Genomic DNA, 17,736 nt, shown 5'->3' with positions numbered 1-17,736 from the left:
AAGAGCTGCTTAACCACTATCACCCTATCATCTCAACTCTTTCCTTTGCTCCTCTTCTCCCTTAAGCATCTCTTGTCCTCTTAACCCCAACACTGCTGTAATTTCAAGCATCCTGTGTAGGAGGGAGGGTGATTTGCACTTATTCTAGGCAGAACTACAATATAAATCTAAAACATTCAGGGGGGGTTAGTAATCCTGCAGTTACAGTGATATTTTCGTCGCTAAAAGCTGCCATCAAAAAGGATTTAGAAGACCCAGAGAATTTTAACACCAAATATAAGAATTGGGACAGGTATGGATTGTATTTACATTGTGAAAATTGAATTTCTTGCCTAAATCAACATTTCCAGTGCAACCAAAATAAAAGGTAACCACAAACTTCATACATTACTTTTTTCTTTGTGCTTTTCACCGTGGCAAGATTGAGCTTCATCACCTACCTGTCGGCATATCGTAAAGTGTTCAGGGTGTGCTCTGTAGCTATGTGGCTAGGTGACACATTGGCTATCATACATGTCTTGGAATTGCCGATGAAAGAATCCTTTAGCACCTAGTGTTGGAGGAAAAAATAAGATTCTTAGCAATTCATGTACCTTGCTTTTCCTGTAAGTTAGCAATGTGTACAGAAGCAGTTTAACATGATTTACCATCTTTTTGTTGGTTGTTTGGTTTTTTTAATGCAGTCCTCATCTCAACTTGTCTTGCAATTCTTTGTTTACAATTTAAAATGAACACAAGTGTTAATCAGGGCTCTGAACAAGCCCTTGCACCAGGTGCCATAAGGGTGCTCATATGTTTTGAAGAATAAAGCATATATTACAACTGGAGTGCAGAAATATTGAAAACTCACAGGACTGTAACTGCAAAGAAGATGCAAGACTGGTTGCAGACTGGGTGGAGATGGATGGTAACTCTCAATGAGTCTGGAAAGCAGTGTTTGGGGGTTTTGTTTGGTTTTAGGTTTGGGTTTACTTGGTTTTGACCATGCCAGTCCCCAGGACTGGTTGGGGGAACTGGCAGTTGGCCTTAATTCTGTGATTACCTTTAAAATTAATGTTTGCAAAAGTTATGCTTTTCTCTTTTCTTGAAGAGTTTAACAGCAGTTATTGCATTATGCCCTTTGTTAAAATCATTACTTATTGATTATTTTGTCCTCATCAGGGAAACCTCTACTGTTGCCTTTCTGCTCGTTTTACCTGAGTTAATTTGCTTTGCCGGAAAGGAGTGTGTGCATGTTCCTGATCCAGTGCCCGAATGCATTCCTTTAGCTACCAAAAGAAAAACGAAACAAAAAACAGAGGGGAAAAAGCATATTAGTCACACACCGGCAAGAAACTGATCTGCATCAAACCTAACCTACAAATGTACTATTTCCTTTGTGGCACCTTTGACTCCTACTACGTGATGTCCCTTGTTGCAAGGGGAGTTTGCTGCTGCCAGAGGCACAAATAGCTTCAGCCAGTTCAGTCAGCAGCAGCAGTTTAGCTGCGCTCACAGGCAGCAAAGCTGCAGCACAGAGCACAGCTAGCCCTGCCTGATGGCTCTGTGGGCTACACAAACCCAAGCAACTGGGTAAATACACACGTGTTTAGCACACACAGAGCTCCACACTACTGTGGACCTGCTGCTGCCTGCACCATAGCTTACTAGTTTGAAGCCAAGTTGGGTGTACCCCAGACTATGCTGCAGCTTGCAGGGCAGGTGTACCCTAATAACAGAGCTTCTTGAGCTCCTGTCTTACAAATTTCCTTCCTCTAAAAGCTCTTCCTCTGCCAAAAATACCCCAACACTTTGGACAACAGCACTGCAAACTTCTTATGCCACTCTGGCAATATTTTCATACCTTAGTCAGAGAGAGCACAGGCTAGTAAGTGCATATTTCTCCCCATACTGGCTATGATCTGCAGCCTAGATGTCCTACCTATGCATGGGTACGTTGGGCTGTGTGAGAAAGCAGCTGATCTCAAGTCAGTTCCTCTTTACACCAGTGCAAAATGGTAAACCAAAATCAGGGGGAGAGCATGGGCCAATTAGCTGTGAAGGGAACTGTGTTCAACTCCAGGTTCAAGGCCATGGTCAGAAGGTAGCATAGGTACAGCCTGTCTGAACAAATACGTCACTGTGGCCTTTGACAGGCTAATAAGAGCTATACTCAAAATACTGAGAATGGAACAAGACTACTCAGGAAGTGGAGATACAGCCACAGGACTTCCATTAAAACTGACAGAACACGAGCAGCTAGCTAGACTCATGCCTTTCGCAGAACTCACTAGATCTTCTTATTGTTAATAACTAGCAACAGAGGAAGCCTGTAGCTTGAAGAAACATCCCTTGATTTATTACCAGCCTTGAAAGAAGATGTTATGTTCGAACTCAGAGATGTGTCCTTTCTTGCCTTATTTCCACTGAGATAAGCACAACAGCATCACACTCCTTATCAAGCCTGCATACTCTGTAAAATTGTCAGAAATGGACTGTATATCCATGAGACAAGTGATTTAGAGCCAATATCGAAAGAAAGATAAGCAGACTACAGTATTGTCATGGTGATTCTAGCATGCAGCAGCCATTGTGCATTTAAAGCCTTACTACGTTCTACATACACTCACTTAAAATGACACTTATTTCTCACTTTTACTGTATTTTATTAAAAATCACACCTCTAACAAGTAAGAGATCAAACTATTCTAATTTTTTATTCCACTTCTCATAATTGCAGTATCTGAGTATCTTGTACTTGCAATCAAAATGAATATTCAAAACAGGAGCAAACTTCATGTTTCTTAAAGCCTGAAGAGAGCGTTACCATAATTGAGAGCAGAGCTAGGTTCTACAGGCTGCAGGTCATGTAGACTTACCCAAAAATGCTTATATAGTTAATTTCAGTCACTACTGCAGACTCTTAAGTATTGACTCAGTTTAACACAATACCAAAAATACACATACTCTTATTTTAAAGTTCCTTTTAAAAGAAGAGTTTAGTGAGCTTACATTAAGCCTCACTTTTCAGGAATCCTTTCTATTCAGGTCCTGATTCCCCATGCCACTCAGGTATTCACCAGCAAGTGATCAAGAAAGCATGAAGTACAGAAACACATTCACTTTACAGGCTGTCTCTCAGTATAAATACCAGTATTACACAGCAGGAAAGCCTCTGTGCAAAAGAACATTCTATGTTCTCAATACAGAGCATGCCACCTACTTACGGCACACTAAGAGGTGTGGTTGTGTGCACTGACTCCTGCACTGTTGGCTGATACTGATTAGGTATCACTTTCAGTCTCAGAGAAGCCCTCAGTGAGCTTTGTTCATTTGAATTAAAGGAGGTACTTACAGGCATTTCAGCTTTATCATAGATGGCATTTCTCTGCTCCTTGTCCCTCTTTACACAACTGTGTACGCTTATAAAAAGTTTGCATTAAGAGGGCATTTCTTCCTGTTCCTTCCTTCCCACACATGAATTACTAGCTTCTGTGCTTTTGAGTATTTAAGTTCTTTACTCCTGATTTGAAGGAGTTCAAGTGGTGAAAATAGCCAGCAGGAAGAGATGTGTTTTTATGAAACAAATACGGTAATCCCAAGAAGTATTCTCTGGAATTAAAAGGGACAAAACTTTCTCTGTAAAATATAGGACACTTATTTTACTATACCTAATATTCTCTATGCTGTGTTTACCTGGCTGGCTGTAAGAATGGATTAAAAAGACTTAATTTTTATCAAAAAATTTTTTCCCTCTTAAATTGTCTTTCAGGCATGAGACAAATTAAACTGGACACACTTTGTGCTTTGGTTATTTTTACCCCTCCATGGCATAGATACATGTATTATTCTGCGGTTCATTTTATTCTAAAACACATGCTAATAATTAAACACAAAACCTTCCCCAGAAATGCTGGTAGCTTACTGCTAAAAGACTTTGGTTTATTTCTGCTCCTTCCATTTTAGTTTGTCGATCTGAGTCTCTGGCATCAGCTGCCCTTTCACTGCCAGCCAAGTCAATGAATGATATCCTAGAAAAAAACAAAGTTTCATTTATCCTAGGGTTGGGTTTTTTTTTTAATTTTTATTTTATTGTATTTTTTAAACTGAAGTACTCTAATACATGGTATCAGAAGAATGATTAGCAACAACTACTTCTGAAAAAAGAGAAATACCCACTGGAAATGTCTGAGGCACCATGATAGGCATAGCATTAGGAACAAAGTCAGAACATCCGGGCACTAACACAGTTGCCATAGAAAGTGTAATTGCATGTGATGAGAGTGCCAGTTTAATGGATGTGCTGTTTAAAGTTTAACACATTCATCTCTCCAGATAATCACTGTGCTTGTGGTTTCCTAAGAATACAGTTAAAGAAACTGTAAATTTTTAAATTATCCTTCCAGGTATCGGGGACAACTGCCCTGTCAAATTGGAATTCAGGGCAATATAGACAGAAATTTCCACTGTAGTAAGTAACAGACTGAGCTTTCAGTGTTCCTTGTCCCTTCCTTCCATGAAACTCAATTACTCCCTCTCATGTTCCCCAGCTCTAGGTGCCAGCTGCTGTACTGACTGTTGCACTGTATCCTTTTCTTTGCTGTTTTCTTTTTCTGGAACAGCCCTGACTTCTCTTACAGGCATATCTTGGGATCCTTTCCCCACTCCAACTCACTTTCAGTAACAAAAAAGACAAAAAAGGCACATATGCCACACCTATATAATCGCATACACTTCTTTTTCTAAGCCTGCCTGTTCTGTTCTGCCTTTTCCTCTCTCCACTATTTATGTCTATTCCATTTTGCCTTGTATTTAAAATAAGATCCTGGGAAGCAAAACTGCATGGTGGTTGCTGGAAGGGTGTGTCAGCATGGTTTTTTGACACTCAGCAGTAATACAGATACCTAGACCTCTTTCCTCAGGCCTGTTTGTTGGGGGTGTTTAGTCTGGAGAAAAGATGATTGAGAAAAGGCACAATTACAGCCTTCAAATACATAAAATAGCTGCTACAAGTCGAAGTAAACTGCTCTTTTTGGCTGCTGCAGATAGCATCAGAGCCACACTCTTAAATTATCAGGGAGGTTTAGGAGAGGTACTATGATTCTTCTGACCAAAGGCAAACTTCTCTAATAGAATCATCTCCACCTGAACTAATCATCCCAGGCTCCCTTTGTAGTCAATTACAGGACAGAGCTGCTTTGAGGGGCAAATCCACCTGACCTAGTTTAGGTGGCATGAGTTGGATCCCAGAAATGACTGTTTCTATGGACTTCAAAGGTGATGAGTTCAAACGTCAATATGCCCATTGCAGACATCTACCTCCATCTACACCTACATCAGATGTGGCTTAAGTGCTCTCCCTGGCAACAGAGAAAGGACTGTGAAACTCCTCAAAGTCTCTCTGAACCCTGTCTTCTGATTTCAATCACAGCTGCCCACTAACTCAACACTTCCTCTGTGTTTGCCTCCTGGATATCCCTGGGCTTGATGTCCTGATCAGCCCCGAGCAGTCCACTTGTAGTCTTACCTTCCAAATGTCCTGTTGGCTGTGTCTTTAATTTGGATTTGGATGATAGCATGAGATCGAGAGGAATCTGAGTTGACTCCAGTAGCACCCGTGCTACGTTCTTTCCCCCCCTTCAAAATCACCTGCAAAATAAGGGGGACAAAATCCAAGTGAATTGTAAATAAAAACACAGTCTCTCAGAAAGAGACGTTGTCCTCCTAAGATGAGGAAACATTAAGAGGAATGGTTTATTCCAGCCTTAAAATTTGGTGCAAGGCAGATATTAAGTTAGACTGGATCCCTTCCGATGTCTCTTTCAGAACTTTGTGTATGGACTTGCTTGCAGTAAGAGTACAGAGCTTTGAGAGGATACTTCAGGTAAGCAGCTATTACATCACACATTAGCTTAGATGTGCAAAATATACAAACTATTAAAAAAATATAAAAAATATACAAAAATTAAAACCAGAAGTGTATCAGCAATGAAAGAAAGACTGCAGACATAACCTAAGAGACTCATAAGATTGACTGTTTGCGGTGTTCTTTCAACATTTCACTTTCTCATGCATGTAATAGATGGGTACTGTTACCCAGAAAGTAACACAAAAATTACAATGTGCCAAAAACTTTCTGCATTTCCATAACTAAAAGAAATTGTGCCAAAATAAGGAACAAGGTTAAAAGATCGATTATACTCAATACAACAATCAAATACAAGGAAGAGAGGCAAGGCAAAAGGACAAAGGCTCCTTCACAATACATATCTGGATAGTTCTCTTTTGAAAACTTTTAAGGACTCACAGAAAGTCTAGCAGCCAACTGCAGCAGGGCATTCATAAAAGCCATTAATTTTGTTTCTGGTTGTAAGAACAAATTAAAATATTACCTAGCAAAATCCATATGTTCTCAGTTGACAGATGTATGTGATTCATGCCTTTCAGTGGCCAGTTCTCAATCAGAAACCTAACCAACTGCTACAGCTCCCGAGCATTACGTTAGTGCTTAATTCAGATAATTTCTGAACCAAAGCCAACATCACTGAATGGTAAATAACTAGGGATGTATTCAAGACTCTCCCCATATACCTGTTGCAGACTATTCATAAGCTCTGAGCCAAGCCACTGACATTCCTGTGTTCAAAAGGGCCTGTGGACAATATCAAATTGTATTTTTGCTGAGATACCCGTAAGAATAAAGTAATTTCATAGCTCTTCTGTGCGTGGAATGTGATAATACAGAGGAATGTGTTAATCAACCGTATAGCAAATTTACACTTTAATTTGGAGAAGCATCACCAGCATGTCCTGAAGCTTGGAGTTAATGGAAGATTAAGATAAAAATTAAATGGAATATAAATGGGCAACACTATGCGAATTCTAATGAGTCAATTACACTATCAGGCACTTGTAATTTCCTCACTGAGAAAGGAATTAAAATATAAGAAGTCAAGCTAAATAGAAAGCAGATTTTACCAGCTTGCTGGCTGCAGGACAATGCAGAACATTTGCCAGTGTCCTTTTAGGGCTCAGCCAGGCACGGAAGGAAAACTGAAGCCTTGCTTGTACTGAATGTCAGCTGCTGTTTAAAGATCCTAATTTTACTTGCTATCATCCATCATTATCTAAGCAGTGGCTTAATCCTAATTCAGATCAAAACCTCAATCTTCAGTATTTTCTAATTTATAGTTCTATTACTTTTCAAATTTATATCTTTTGTCCCACATCCACATACCTTTAAAACAGAAAATTTAAGTTCACAGAAGCCAAAAAAACCAACCACATTGGAAGAAAATACTTATCCAGCTTCAGGGTCCCTTGCTGGGACACCATTTAATTTCTGAAATAGTAATAGCAGTCTTTTTCTTGGCAAAGATTTTCCCATAAGGAGTGGCAGCAGAAGCAACAGCTGTAAATCAGCAGCTTGCATTTCAGTAACACAAGTCACAGTGACCCAAGAAGCTTACTGAATAAAGGCACTTCTAATAGTGCTCCTTGGTGCTCTGCTGGGGTTGCCAATGTCAGAACCTTAAACAGGAACATACACATGTATTACTCAACAAATAACAACCTCTGTAAATAATATATATCGCAAATCAGCAAATGAGGTTGTAGAAGAAAAAAATAATCACAAACATAGAGGTTACCTCCAGCAGTAGATCTACAGAGTCCACCTGAACCTCCCGCAGTCCAACTATTTGAACAACATGCTTGCTATCTTCTCTTGCAAAAAGTCTGAAAACAGTGAAGAAAGGAGATTTCTGAAATCTCAAATAGCAGCAATGAAAATATACGCTGGTGGTATGACACTGCGAAAAGCAATCAAGACTGCTGGCTGGGGAGAGGCACCACTGTCATTCATTTATTTCATTTCACAGCTGAAGAGGTATTTCTTTTATAATATGTACCACTGATATTTCATTGCTAAAGAGACATTAGCAATGCATTTCTGCTCATTCAGGAATATAATAAAGCAGAGAAATAAATTATCATGTTTACATTCTAGAGTTCCTGTCTCTCTTTCAGCTGCATCTTGGGCTTCTCCTAAGAAGTTCAGACTGTAAGTTATGCTCTGTTCAAGTTCTCAAGATTCTTGCGCAGGATTTCAAAGCAGCTCCCATAGCCACAGTCAGATTTCAGAGCACCTCTGCTGTGAGTCACACAGAAGCATTACAGTATACAGGAAGAATACAGGCATGATGCACACAGGAGGAAGTTTAATCTTCTCCTTCAATGACATACAGGATAGCTAGTAGACATCCAGAGAATATAAGGACACTCTTTTTGCCTTAGTAAATTGACCCCTTACATAGCAGATTACATTACCTGCTCCTTAGAGACTGTTCTGGAGAAAGGGCACACACATACACAGAACTAGGTGCTTCCTTTGTGAACAGTCGCTCGCTTCCTCTGGCAGAAAGCCTCCCTCTTGAGCACTCCTGTGTGCTCCAAGAACAGTGCTCTCAAGGCTGCTAAAGGCCTCCAGCTGACAGGTAATGTTCCTTCAAGATCATTGAAAAGATTTCACTGCTGAGATCTTAACTGACTCTTGCTTTATTTAGAGATTTCAGACTACAGTGGAGTTTTTTTGTACCATGTACTGAGTTGTCTGATTTCCATTCTGGATGGAGCTCCTGTAGGAGTACACATCTACTCAAAGGAGTTCGGGGCTGAGGGTCATGGCAGCATCACCTGCAGAGCTTGCTCCAGTTGTGTCACTGGGCTGCTGGGTGAGAATGTGAGCAGACTTTGCAGTGTCAAGCATGACAACTGGAAGAGCAGTGGGATCTTCAGAGACTGGAGTGGCGTGAGACAAAGCCCCACTGGCACAGCAGGAGGGACAGCCAGAGGTTATGTTTGAGTAGGCAAAGACAGGGACTCTACAATGGTTGGCATAAGAACTTCTGGACACAAGAAGGTTGTTTCTCTACCTATGGTGTTCAGTTATTGTATTATTATAGTGAAAGCAAAATAGCACGACTTCATATCTCGACCATAGGTCCTTATTCTTACTTATTCCTCTCCTCCCCCAGTAGTAAAAACTAGGAACCCCTATCAGTGCCACAGCATTTAGTGTCAGATTCTGCCTTCTTTCCTAAGTAGCTCCTAGAATCATAGAATCACAGAATGGTTTGGGTTGGAAGGGACCTTAAAGATCATCGAGTTCCAATCCCTCTGCCACGGGCAGGGGCACCTTCCACTAGGCCTAGGAACAACTCTAATTAAATACATAACATTTACTATAAATGGTAACATGTTAAATGGAATTGCATGAAACAGTAATTGATTTATAAACAGTAACCAAGTGATTCATAACCATAGGTTTATAGTAAAATGTATTTTTATTTAAATACCTCTTCCTTCCATTTAGCAGGTCATAAAGCTGTCCACAGTAGATCTCATAAAAACTGATCAAAACAAGGAGATCTTTCCTTGGCTGTGATGCTTCCAACTGTCTAAAGATGTCCTTGGCAGCCAAGGCGTAGAGTCCTGGGTTGCGCTGAGTACCTATCATAGTGTAAGTCTTGCCAGCACCAGTCTGTCCGTATGCAAAGCAGGTTGCATTGCCTCTGTGAAGATAACTTATATTTTTAGTGTCACATCTGATTTATTCACATCTATTAAAAAAGATTCTGCAATGTAAATTTCTATCTATAGTGGCCTCTTAGCAAGGCCACTTAGAAAGTTTGGTTTGGTATCCTATCTGAGAAAATGTAGAACATTTATCAGTGATTCCCAAGAGTGTCCTATGGAGATCTGGCATGTCAGAGAGTGCTGGCTCTCTTCCTTTCTTCCAGATGCCAAAAATGCATTTAAGGAAACAAAAATTCATTATTATTCTTCCAGCTGTTTGGACCCTGCAGAAGTATCATAGAATTATGAATGGGAATCCTACTGATTACGCATCACAGAGAAAAATTACTGACATGAGATGCAAAACAGCCACAAGTCAGGATCTACATAAACACGCGTTGTTCTTGATGAAAATTAACAGCCCAGCACTATAATTTACTAAGCAAGGTTACTTTGTCTCAGGCTGCACACAGCTATGTCAATCTAAAGAGCTGTTGTTGCCTGGGGGAAGGTTTTGCTCTTCCTTTCCTGGGCTCCCAGCTGTGTGACCTGCGCCGCTGACCCACCCCTACCTGTGCTGGCTCTCACGTTAGATTTTACTCCACTGAAACAACAGAAAGCTTTCACTTTTTTTGCAAGCTAATTTTTGCTGCTTTGGTGAATTAAAGCACATCTGAGAAGATCACAAAATATACCCAAGCTGGCTTCACATGACCTATGGGAATGTGTCTAGCTGGATGTAAGGAAGAGGATCATCCCCTTTCAGTGGTAGAAAGCTGTCTGGTTCTCTCACTCCAGCTTGTGCAACCACAGTCTTGTCTTATCCCAGATTGCTCCAGCTTTGTCATCATATCGCCTGAAGATTATAATGGCAATGCACATGAAGTGCCAAGGTCCCAGGATATGGCTCCGCTGCCCTTCAAGCCCATCTAAGTTGAGGTTTCTATGTGCCTACTTCTTCCCCATCCTTCGTCTTTTACAGGCGCTGAACCCAAAAGTATGATGTGAACAGATTCAGGGAACTGAATCAGCCATAAAAGAAATACTATGGAACAAATTATTTACTCCTCCCCTAACTTAAAAGAAGACCTTTTAGCTGGCTCAGTACCCTGAGAAGAAATGGGTAAAAATGTCAGGCTGCAGCAAGCACAGTGAAGAATTTCTTGCCATCTTAGATTGTAGAATTAGCTTACCATGGTGTCAGATTAGACCAACGTCAATGAAGGGGATGCAGCAGGAGAGACAGAAAATTTAGAGAAAGCTGAGAGAAAACAGTGTCATCCCTCCTGGTGGCATTAGTGGATTAGCTGTAATGTGAATTGTGCTTTTGGCGATTATTACACAGCAAGCTACAAGCCTCATTCGCCTTTTCCACTTCCCTTTTCTCAAAAGCATGACATTCTCCGCCTATGCTGATTATACTTGGAGATTTTCAGTAACGGAATGCTCCATTTTGTTAATTTTCAGCATGGATATATAATTCTTTCCTTCAAAGGCTCAAAAGTGTAATTATATTCAAGCTTGATACTTTGCATGAAAATAAGATCACTCATGTAAAGCCACCATCAATTTCTCCTTAATCAGGAAGTATGTCATTATGATTAAGCCTCTAAAGCAAATACAAATCAATAAAATAAAAGTAAATCACAAGATTATTAATAATTTCTATTGCCCTGTGAACTGTAAAAATACATGAAAAAATACCTCACAGCAGTCTCATGAAAGGGGTAATATTATTCCCCTACAGATGAGCGTGCTAAACACCACAGAAACCTTTGTTAGAGTGGAGACTAAACTTCAGAAATGCTGGTGCACATTTTCTGTTCTAGACTGGCCATGGCTTCTTTTTATTGCTCATGAGATCCAATTTTAACTTCTTCTGTGATTTAAATTTCTCACCAAATGTGAAGAAAGTTTTCCCTGATTTATGTTGTCAAAACTGCAATCAAAGACATTCTAAAAGGGGGAAGGTATGTGGCAAAAGTGAAATGAATGTATTTTTCAAAAGATGAGAAGCGTAAAGGAAAATTAAAACAGTGTCTGAAATTTGCAAACAACAAGGCAAAAAATAACAAATGTAAGCAGTGATGCCCTACCCATTGAAAATGTGCTGAATGAGAGGATGAGCTGTCTTCATATACACGTCCTGATTGGTACATGACTCCCCAAAGACTTCATCAAAATAAAAAACATGCTGAAAAATAAATATGATTTACATGAAAATGAGTATGTTTCACTTCCCCTTCACCCCCATTTAAACGCAAAGTTATGTAACAGAAATCTTTCCAATGACTTAATATGGCTTTGGATGAGGTACAAAGTGATTTAGCACATTTAGCACCATGACATATGCAGAAACAGATTATGACTAATCAAGAGCCTGAAGGTAGGAAAAATGAAAAAGGGAAAAAAATAAAAAGGAGAAACAAAGATGCCTTAATTCCCCATCGTTTTGAAGCAGAACATACCACAGCCTTCTGACAAGAAGAAAAATGCTAATTAAACTATTCTTGAAATGATTCACCCCGTACAGATGTACAGTAAGAGCACAAAAGTAAAAAGAACTGAGAGTCAACTCTTGACTCTCTCAAAATTAGTCCTTAGTTCTGATTAATTGCCTCTGTTCTGCAGACTTAAAAACTGTGCCAGAGAAGACAGAAGTTATTCCCAAGTAAAGCTGGATTCTATTATCTCAGAAGGGGGCAAGAAAAACCCGAATTCCTACACTCCAGATCTGACTCAAAGCATCAGGGGCTCTGGAAACACTGCAACAGTTCATTATGGGGTCCGTCTGGTGTTTGTAGGGACAGTCACAAACACAACATTTTCAAAAGAGCCTCCATGGACTGTGTCTTAACACTGCACTCCGTTAAATCCACTGCAATGTAAACTACAGTGGTAGATCTCTAGGACCGAGAATCATTTCAACGTTGTGCAAACCAACCACATGAGCACACAGGCAGGTTAAACCAGAGTGTCTCGGCAGCTACACTCCGCTCAGAGGGCAGATGTGCTCTGTGATGGGCCTGCAGCTGTGGAGCTGGAATATGCCCCACTGCCTCCCATTCACCCTGTACCCCTTGCTGTCCTTTCTATAGGAACCAGAGATGGAGGCAGGGTGAACAGCCAGACTTGGAAGTTCTTCTGGGTCCTATAGAATAGACACAACCTTTGCTATGGCATACTTTTGTTCGGACTATGTTAACTGATAGCAGTATTTCATTTGTCTGTACTGATATAACAAAATTAATTAGTGGTTATTTCAGCACTGAGATACTAAGGTGATAAGCACCACATAAATGCCAAATATAGGTAGTCAGATGGAGGGAGTGGGGTGGAGTTGCTACATGTGTCAGGCTGTAAAATGTGGTATATGAACCGGGTCCCAGAGAGCTGCAAACTGAAATTTTACTGGATACTCCAAACAGTTGTTCCTAGGAACCAGACTGTAAAAATAACACCCAGTAGAGTGAGAACGGCTTGCCGCTCTCTAGAAATCAGTTGTGTTCCTGGTGCTGTCAGTCAAAAGCGAGAATTTGAACAATGACAGCACAAAGCTTTTGGGATTAAGAAACAAAGACCAAAAGGGAACTTAATTTTCAAAAGCGTTCGAGAACAAAGGAAGGGAGGGGATAAAGGGTGTATGCGATTCATTGAAACAGACCTACAGTGCTGAAATAGGGAAAAGGGAACTCCTCACTGGAGTACCCCGGAAAGCTATGTGGAGACTCTGCAGCAGGCAAGTCTCCTGCAGCAATGGCATGTAGCAGAGGGTTTTATTTTGCCACGTGCAAAGAAAGCTGCAAGAGACATGCTTTTGAAGCTTAAAATTCTGGGCTTGGGTTTTCTGCCACAGGCTGGCATAAGTAGAAGCAATTCAAATATAGTTATGCTGAGCTCAAAGAAGAGCCCACCATAGCGGTGGGCTCTTCTTTAGTGCAAGAAATAGAGACAGGCCTTTTCTGCTTTACCTCATGGAAACTCCAAGCAGAATTTGCTTTATCGTGTTTGTGCAAGTGACTGGCCCATAAACACAACTTTCAAGTGGAACGTGTTACCTGTAAAATATATTGGGTGAGATCGACTGCCTCCTTCTTTTCATGTAGAAGTAAGGTTTCCTTGTCTTTCACTGTGATGATATTAACCTCTCCACGTCGCTCCTCTCTCAGGCCCAGAGGACGTTTTCGGACACACACTCTGATTTTTTCGCTCTCTGTCCATGGTGTCTCTTTCTCAGAAGCACTGGATCTACAACAACAGAGCAGGTTTACATTTTAAAATGAGGTTACTACAGAATCTAGAATATGCATAGATTTGTTAGCTTTATCAGATAAATGTTTCTGTCTTTAATGGCTTATAAAAAGAAGACTCAAAACACGCCTCGTTGTTACACAGTGAAGTTTCTGCTGTTTTTTTCCTAAATAGACTGATGCCTTTTGTGCACTTCTGTTAAAAGAATACTAGCGTTTATACAGCTTCATTCCTGAACGTTTTGCTGGACTGGTGTATTTTCAGTTGACAACAAAGATGTGACTGAAGCTGGCATAATATGCAAGTTAACTTAATGAAATTTAATCTTGCTGAAGTTATTCACAGTTGTAATCAGTCAGTAATGTACAGATATAAATATGAATGGATCTTGAACAGGAGAAGGTAAAATATTTAGTTGCTTTTCCTTTTACACTGACTTTCATTCTTCCTATTATGGACTGTCAAGCAGGTTACAAGTAAACGACTTGAAATGGGAAACAAGACCATGTCACCATGTTCCACATCACCATGTTCCTATTCAGCTTAAAGAAAATTTGAAATATTAATCTTGTCATTGTCTCCCCTTTGGTCTTTTTTCATAAAAATAATATGTGGTTTCAGACCACAGGCAAAGTTGTGCTATTGTGTTTTGGCAAGTCTCCTTTAGTTCCCTTCCAGACATCTCAGAAACATGAGGTCCTTTCCTTTTCATTAATTAACCTGCTGTGTAAAACATTTTGTGATGCAGCACAAAGAATATGCTTGATTTCAACAAAAATGTATTCATTCTGCCTTTCCCTTTTCAAGCTGTTTTCAGCCAAATGAATAGTGATTTTCAGCCTGGATTTGAATGTCAAGTTGTGAAACAAAAAAACCTCCAACTTTTAATGAAGCCCAAACTTGCCTAGAAGTAGTGTTTCTGCCATGCTGTCCAAATGCCCTTCCAAAATCTTTTAATGTGGCAACTGAAAGCTAACACATACTGGTTATCTAATTAATTAAAACCAAACCCACAAGTTACTCAGTATTTCATTACAACTATAAGCTTGTAGTATCGTTGCTATTGTGCAGCATGATTCCCCAGAAACACACAACATGCTGATACAAATCTCAAGATACAGTCTTCAAAAACTACACACAAGTAATCTTTACTTGTAACTGGAGTCCCTTTAATTTTAGCACAGCTTTCCCATGCAGACTAGGATCTGGCCCTGCATTAAGATGGAAAATTCTTTCCCCTGTAAAGAAAGGCAATGATACTTGAAATAAGATGCTTCATAAGCTAGCGTGAGCTTATGAATATCACTAGGCACCAAATGTTGTCCAACAAATGATCAGAGGCTCTGAAGTTTAATTCTCATGACAGAGGCTGGATTTGGTGACCTACAGAAAGAGTCTGTGATGCTCTCAGAGCTTGCAGGAGGAAGGACTGATTGCAAAATTTGGGGAAAGGGAAAAATGAAGACTTGGAGGCTCTATTTTTGAGAGAAAAGGCATAAATTCTTTCTAGTACAGACACACATTTAGTTGTATATGCTTTATGAGAACAGAATGCATTTTAATTCTATATGCTGAACATGAAGTTTAGATTTTCTATTAATCTTTCTTAAGTAGAAATTGTATTTTATAACAATTTATTTTTTTAATTACTAGAAAGACCAAAAATCTTGACACAGATCATTAGACACCTAATGAGACAAGAGGTCAGAAGAATCACCCTGCCCTGTCTGCCACTGTCAAAATCAAGCCATTTGCTGTGGGCAAGTAGAAAATGTATAGAAATATATTGAAAGAGCTCTTAATCTTTCTGCCATCTGAAATCATGCCAGTGTTTTCCAGTGTTTCTCTTAGATGAGACTGGATTAGCCTTCGCAGTGATCAAATGACACGGTGACATGGGAATGGATGGATTCAGTGAAGGAGCACTTGCAAAACAGAAATCACAAACCCAAGTGTCAGCAGACTGGCCCAAGCCTGGAATGCACAACACGTACTCTGTGGTTAAAACAGGAGAAAGAGAAACTCAGGCATGTCAGGAGAAGGATGCAGAAAGCCCACGAGTTGAACCATAATGCTAGGCACAGAACAATGTGCTTAGTTAAAAGACAGAAGAACAAGGAAACAAAGTGAAAACAAAGGAGAACATGGCTCTATCACAGGATTAAAAATCTTGAACTCTAGCTGAGCCATTAGGTTATATTTTATCATTTTTTACTTGCCAGCACTATGAATCCTGCCCTTTAGTTGCACCTTGGCTCAAGTAGAGGAGGCAGAAATGCATTAAGATGCCAATACAGGTATGAGGTTAGAGTGCTTCGCTGGAAGGCGAGAATGACCTTTTTTCCAGCAAAAGGGAGTTATAAACCTCTTGCATTTCCCACTTTAAGTGCTCTAACTACTATGTCACCATAGTACTTTTCCACTGTGGCAACAGCATCTGTCCCTCCAGGCTATATGCATACTCAATGGGAGTTGTAACTGACACCCTGACTCCATGGATTCTCCCATATACCAAATCTTTCCCCACAGCCTTCCCAGACCAACCCGCAGCTTCTTACAGCTGCCCCTCCTCACTGCATCTTAAAACAGAAGTGCCACAACCGCACTGCAAGGTGCTAGATGCTGGTAGCATGTGTGCACAGGGGTATGCGCTTTGCTGCCGAAGCAGGGAAAACACATTTTGTGCTTTAAAATATGTTGCAGGGTAGATTTACCAGTGGTTCAAGATAAGCATAGCCCTTCTGTTACCATATGCTGGTAGAAGTATGGAAGTTACAGATCATGTAGTTGGGGAGCAGCTGCAAGGCATCCCTCTCACCACAATGAATATACCCCATAACAGTTATATTCATTCTGTTTCTTTTTAAAGCTCCAGCTTAGAAATTTCTTTATAAAGAAAGCCATCACAAAATTTATCCTTTTCACATGGGAAAACTTGACAAACTTACCAACAGACAATGCCATATTTTGGAAAAATAATTTTTTCACTAAAGTCTCATGGAAAGAAAAAGAGAAAGAAAGATTGGCCAAAACACTAAGAAAACAAAGCCTTATATCCTGAAAGACAATAAAGACTATACTTAGAAAACCTTGGTGAGCAGCAGCTGGTGAAATTCAGCTGATTCCTTCTACTAGACTTGGAGAGTCACAAGTGCTTATTAATATCTCTCTTCTCTATAGGATTCTTATTGATCTGTAGTGGTAGAATTGCTTATTTGGAGATAATGAAGACAGATTCTCCTCCACAAGGAAGAGAGAACTTATTACGACTAACTTGAAGTATAGCAAAATAAAGGCAACTGATTATTACCTGATACATGAATGAGGTAGCCCATAATTATACCCTGAAATATGAGTTATTCTTTGAACAATAGGAGCTTCAGAATCCCCCAGGAGTGAAGCAATATCATCAGAAACTGTTGGACAGCTCAGATCCTTTTTTGCGCATATTCCAGGAGTATTTAGATCTCTTCTAGTTAATCTGATGAGCTCTGAATCATGTGGTTGAATGTGTCCCAACATTTCCCCTACACTGTTCTCTTCATTAGCACCAAAATCAGATAAACCGTATGATTCAGATTCGGAGTCTTTAACTGTTCCATCATTTTCTTCAAAGAAGGACTCAAAATGCAACTGTCTACGGGGACCTGATCTGGTCACCTGAGGCTGAATGAAAAGGCCACTTGGTTGAAAATCTTGCTTGCTTAAGTCTGAAATGTCTTCCTCTTGCATAATTTTGATTATTCTAATGAGCTGAAAGAGTCGTTTGCGATCATTCATGTCGTGGACCCCCAGTTTGGTATAATCTTTCATGGTAACTTTGGCAAGCTCATCAATCTTCTGAAGACCGAAGGCAGCAAAATGGGGATAGTATTTTTCAAGTTCTGCCTCACAAAGGCATTCATAAAGGCATGATGCCATCTTCAAGCT

At 40.0% G+C, this 17,736-nt stretch overlaps 1 protein-coding gene across 1 annotated transcript in view; it reads right to left on the bottom strand.

The window, feature by feature from the left end:
• The window catches only part of KIF24 (kinesin family member 24), a 26,804-nt gene extending 9,068 nt beyond the window's left edge, over positions 1 to 17,736 (bottom strand). The window contains exons 1-9 of the mRNA XM_030512445.1: positions 17,117 to 17,736; positions 13,614 to 13,803; positions 11,652 to 11,749; positions 9,336 to 9,551; positions 7,629 to 7,716; positions 5,507 to 5,628; positions 3,905 to 4,010; positions 1,197 to 1,268; positions 441 to 550 (exon numbers count right to left, since the gene is read on the bottom strand). Of these exons, the coding sequence (XP_030368305.1) occupies positions 441 to 550; positions 1,197 to 1,268; positions 3,905 to 4,010; positions 5,507 to 5,628; positions 7,629 to 7,716; positions 9,336 to 9,551; positions 11,652 to 11,749; positions 13,614 to 13,803; positions 17,117 to 17,727 (1,613 nt within the window). The 5' untranslated portion in view covers positions 17,728 to 17,736. The remainder of the gene's footprint in view (positions 1 to 440; positions 551 to 1,196; positions 1,269 to 3,904; positions 4,011 to 5,506; positions 5,629 to 7,628; positions 7,717 to 9,335; positions 9,552 to 11,651; positions 11,750 to 13,613; positions 13,804 to 17,116) is intronic.

Source organism: Strigops habroptila, chromosome Z (genome assembly GCF_004027225.2).
Source record: "Strigops habroptila isolate Jane chromosome Z, bStrHab1.2.pri, whole genome shotgun sequence".
NCBI lineage: Eukaryota > Metazoa > Chordata > Aves > Psittaciformes > Psittacidae > Strigops > Strigops habroptila.
This window is presented reverse-complemented; position numbering and strand designations above follow the sequence as displayed.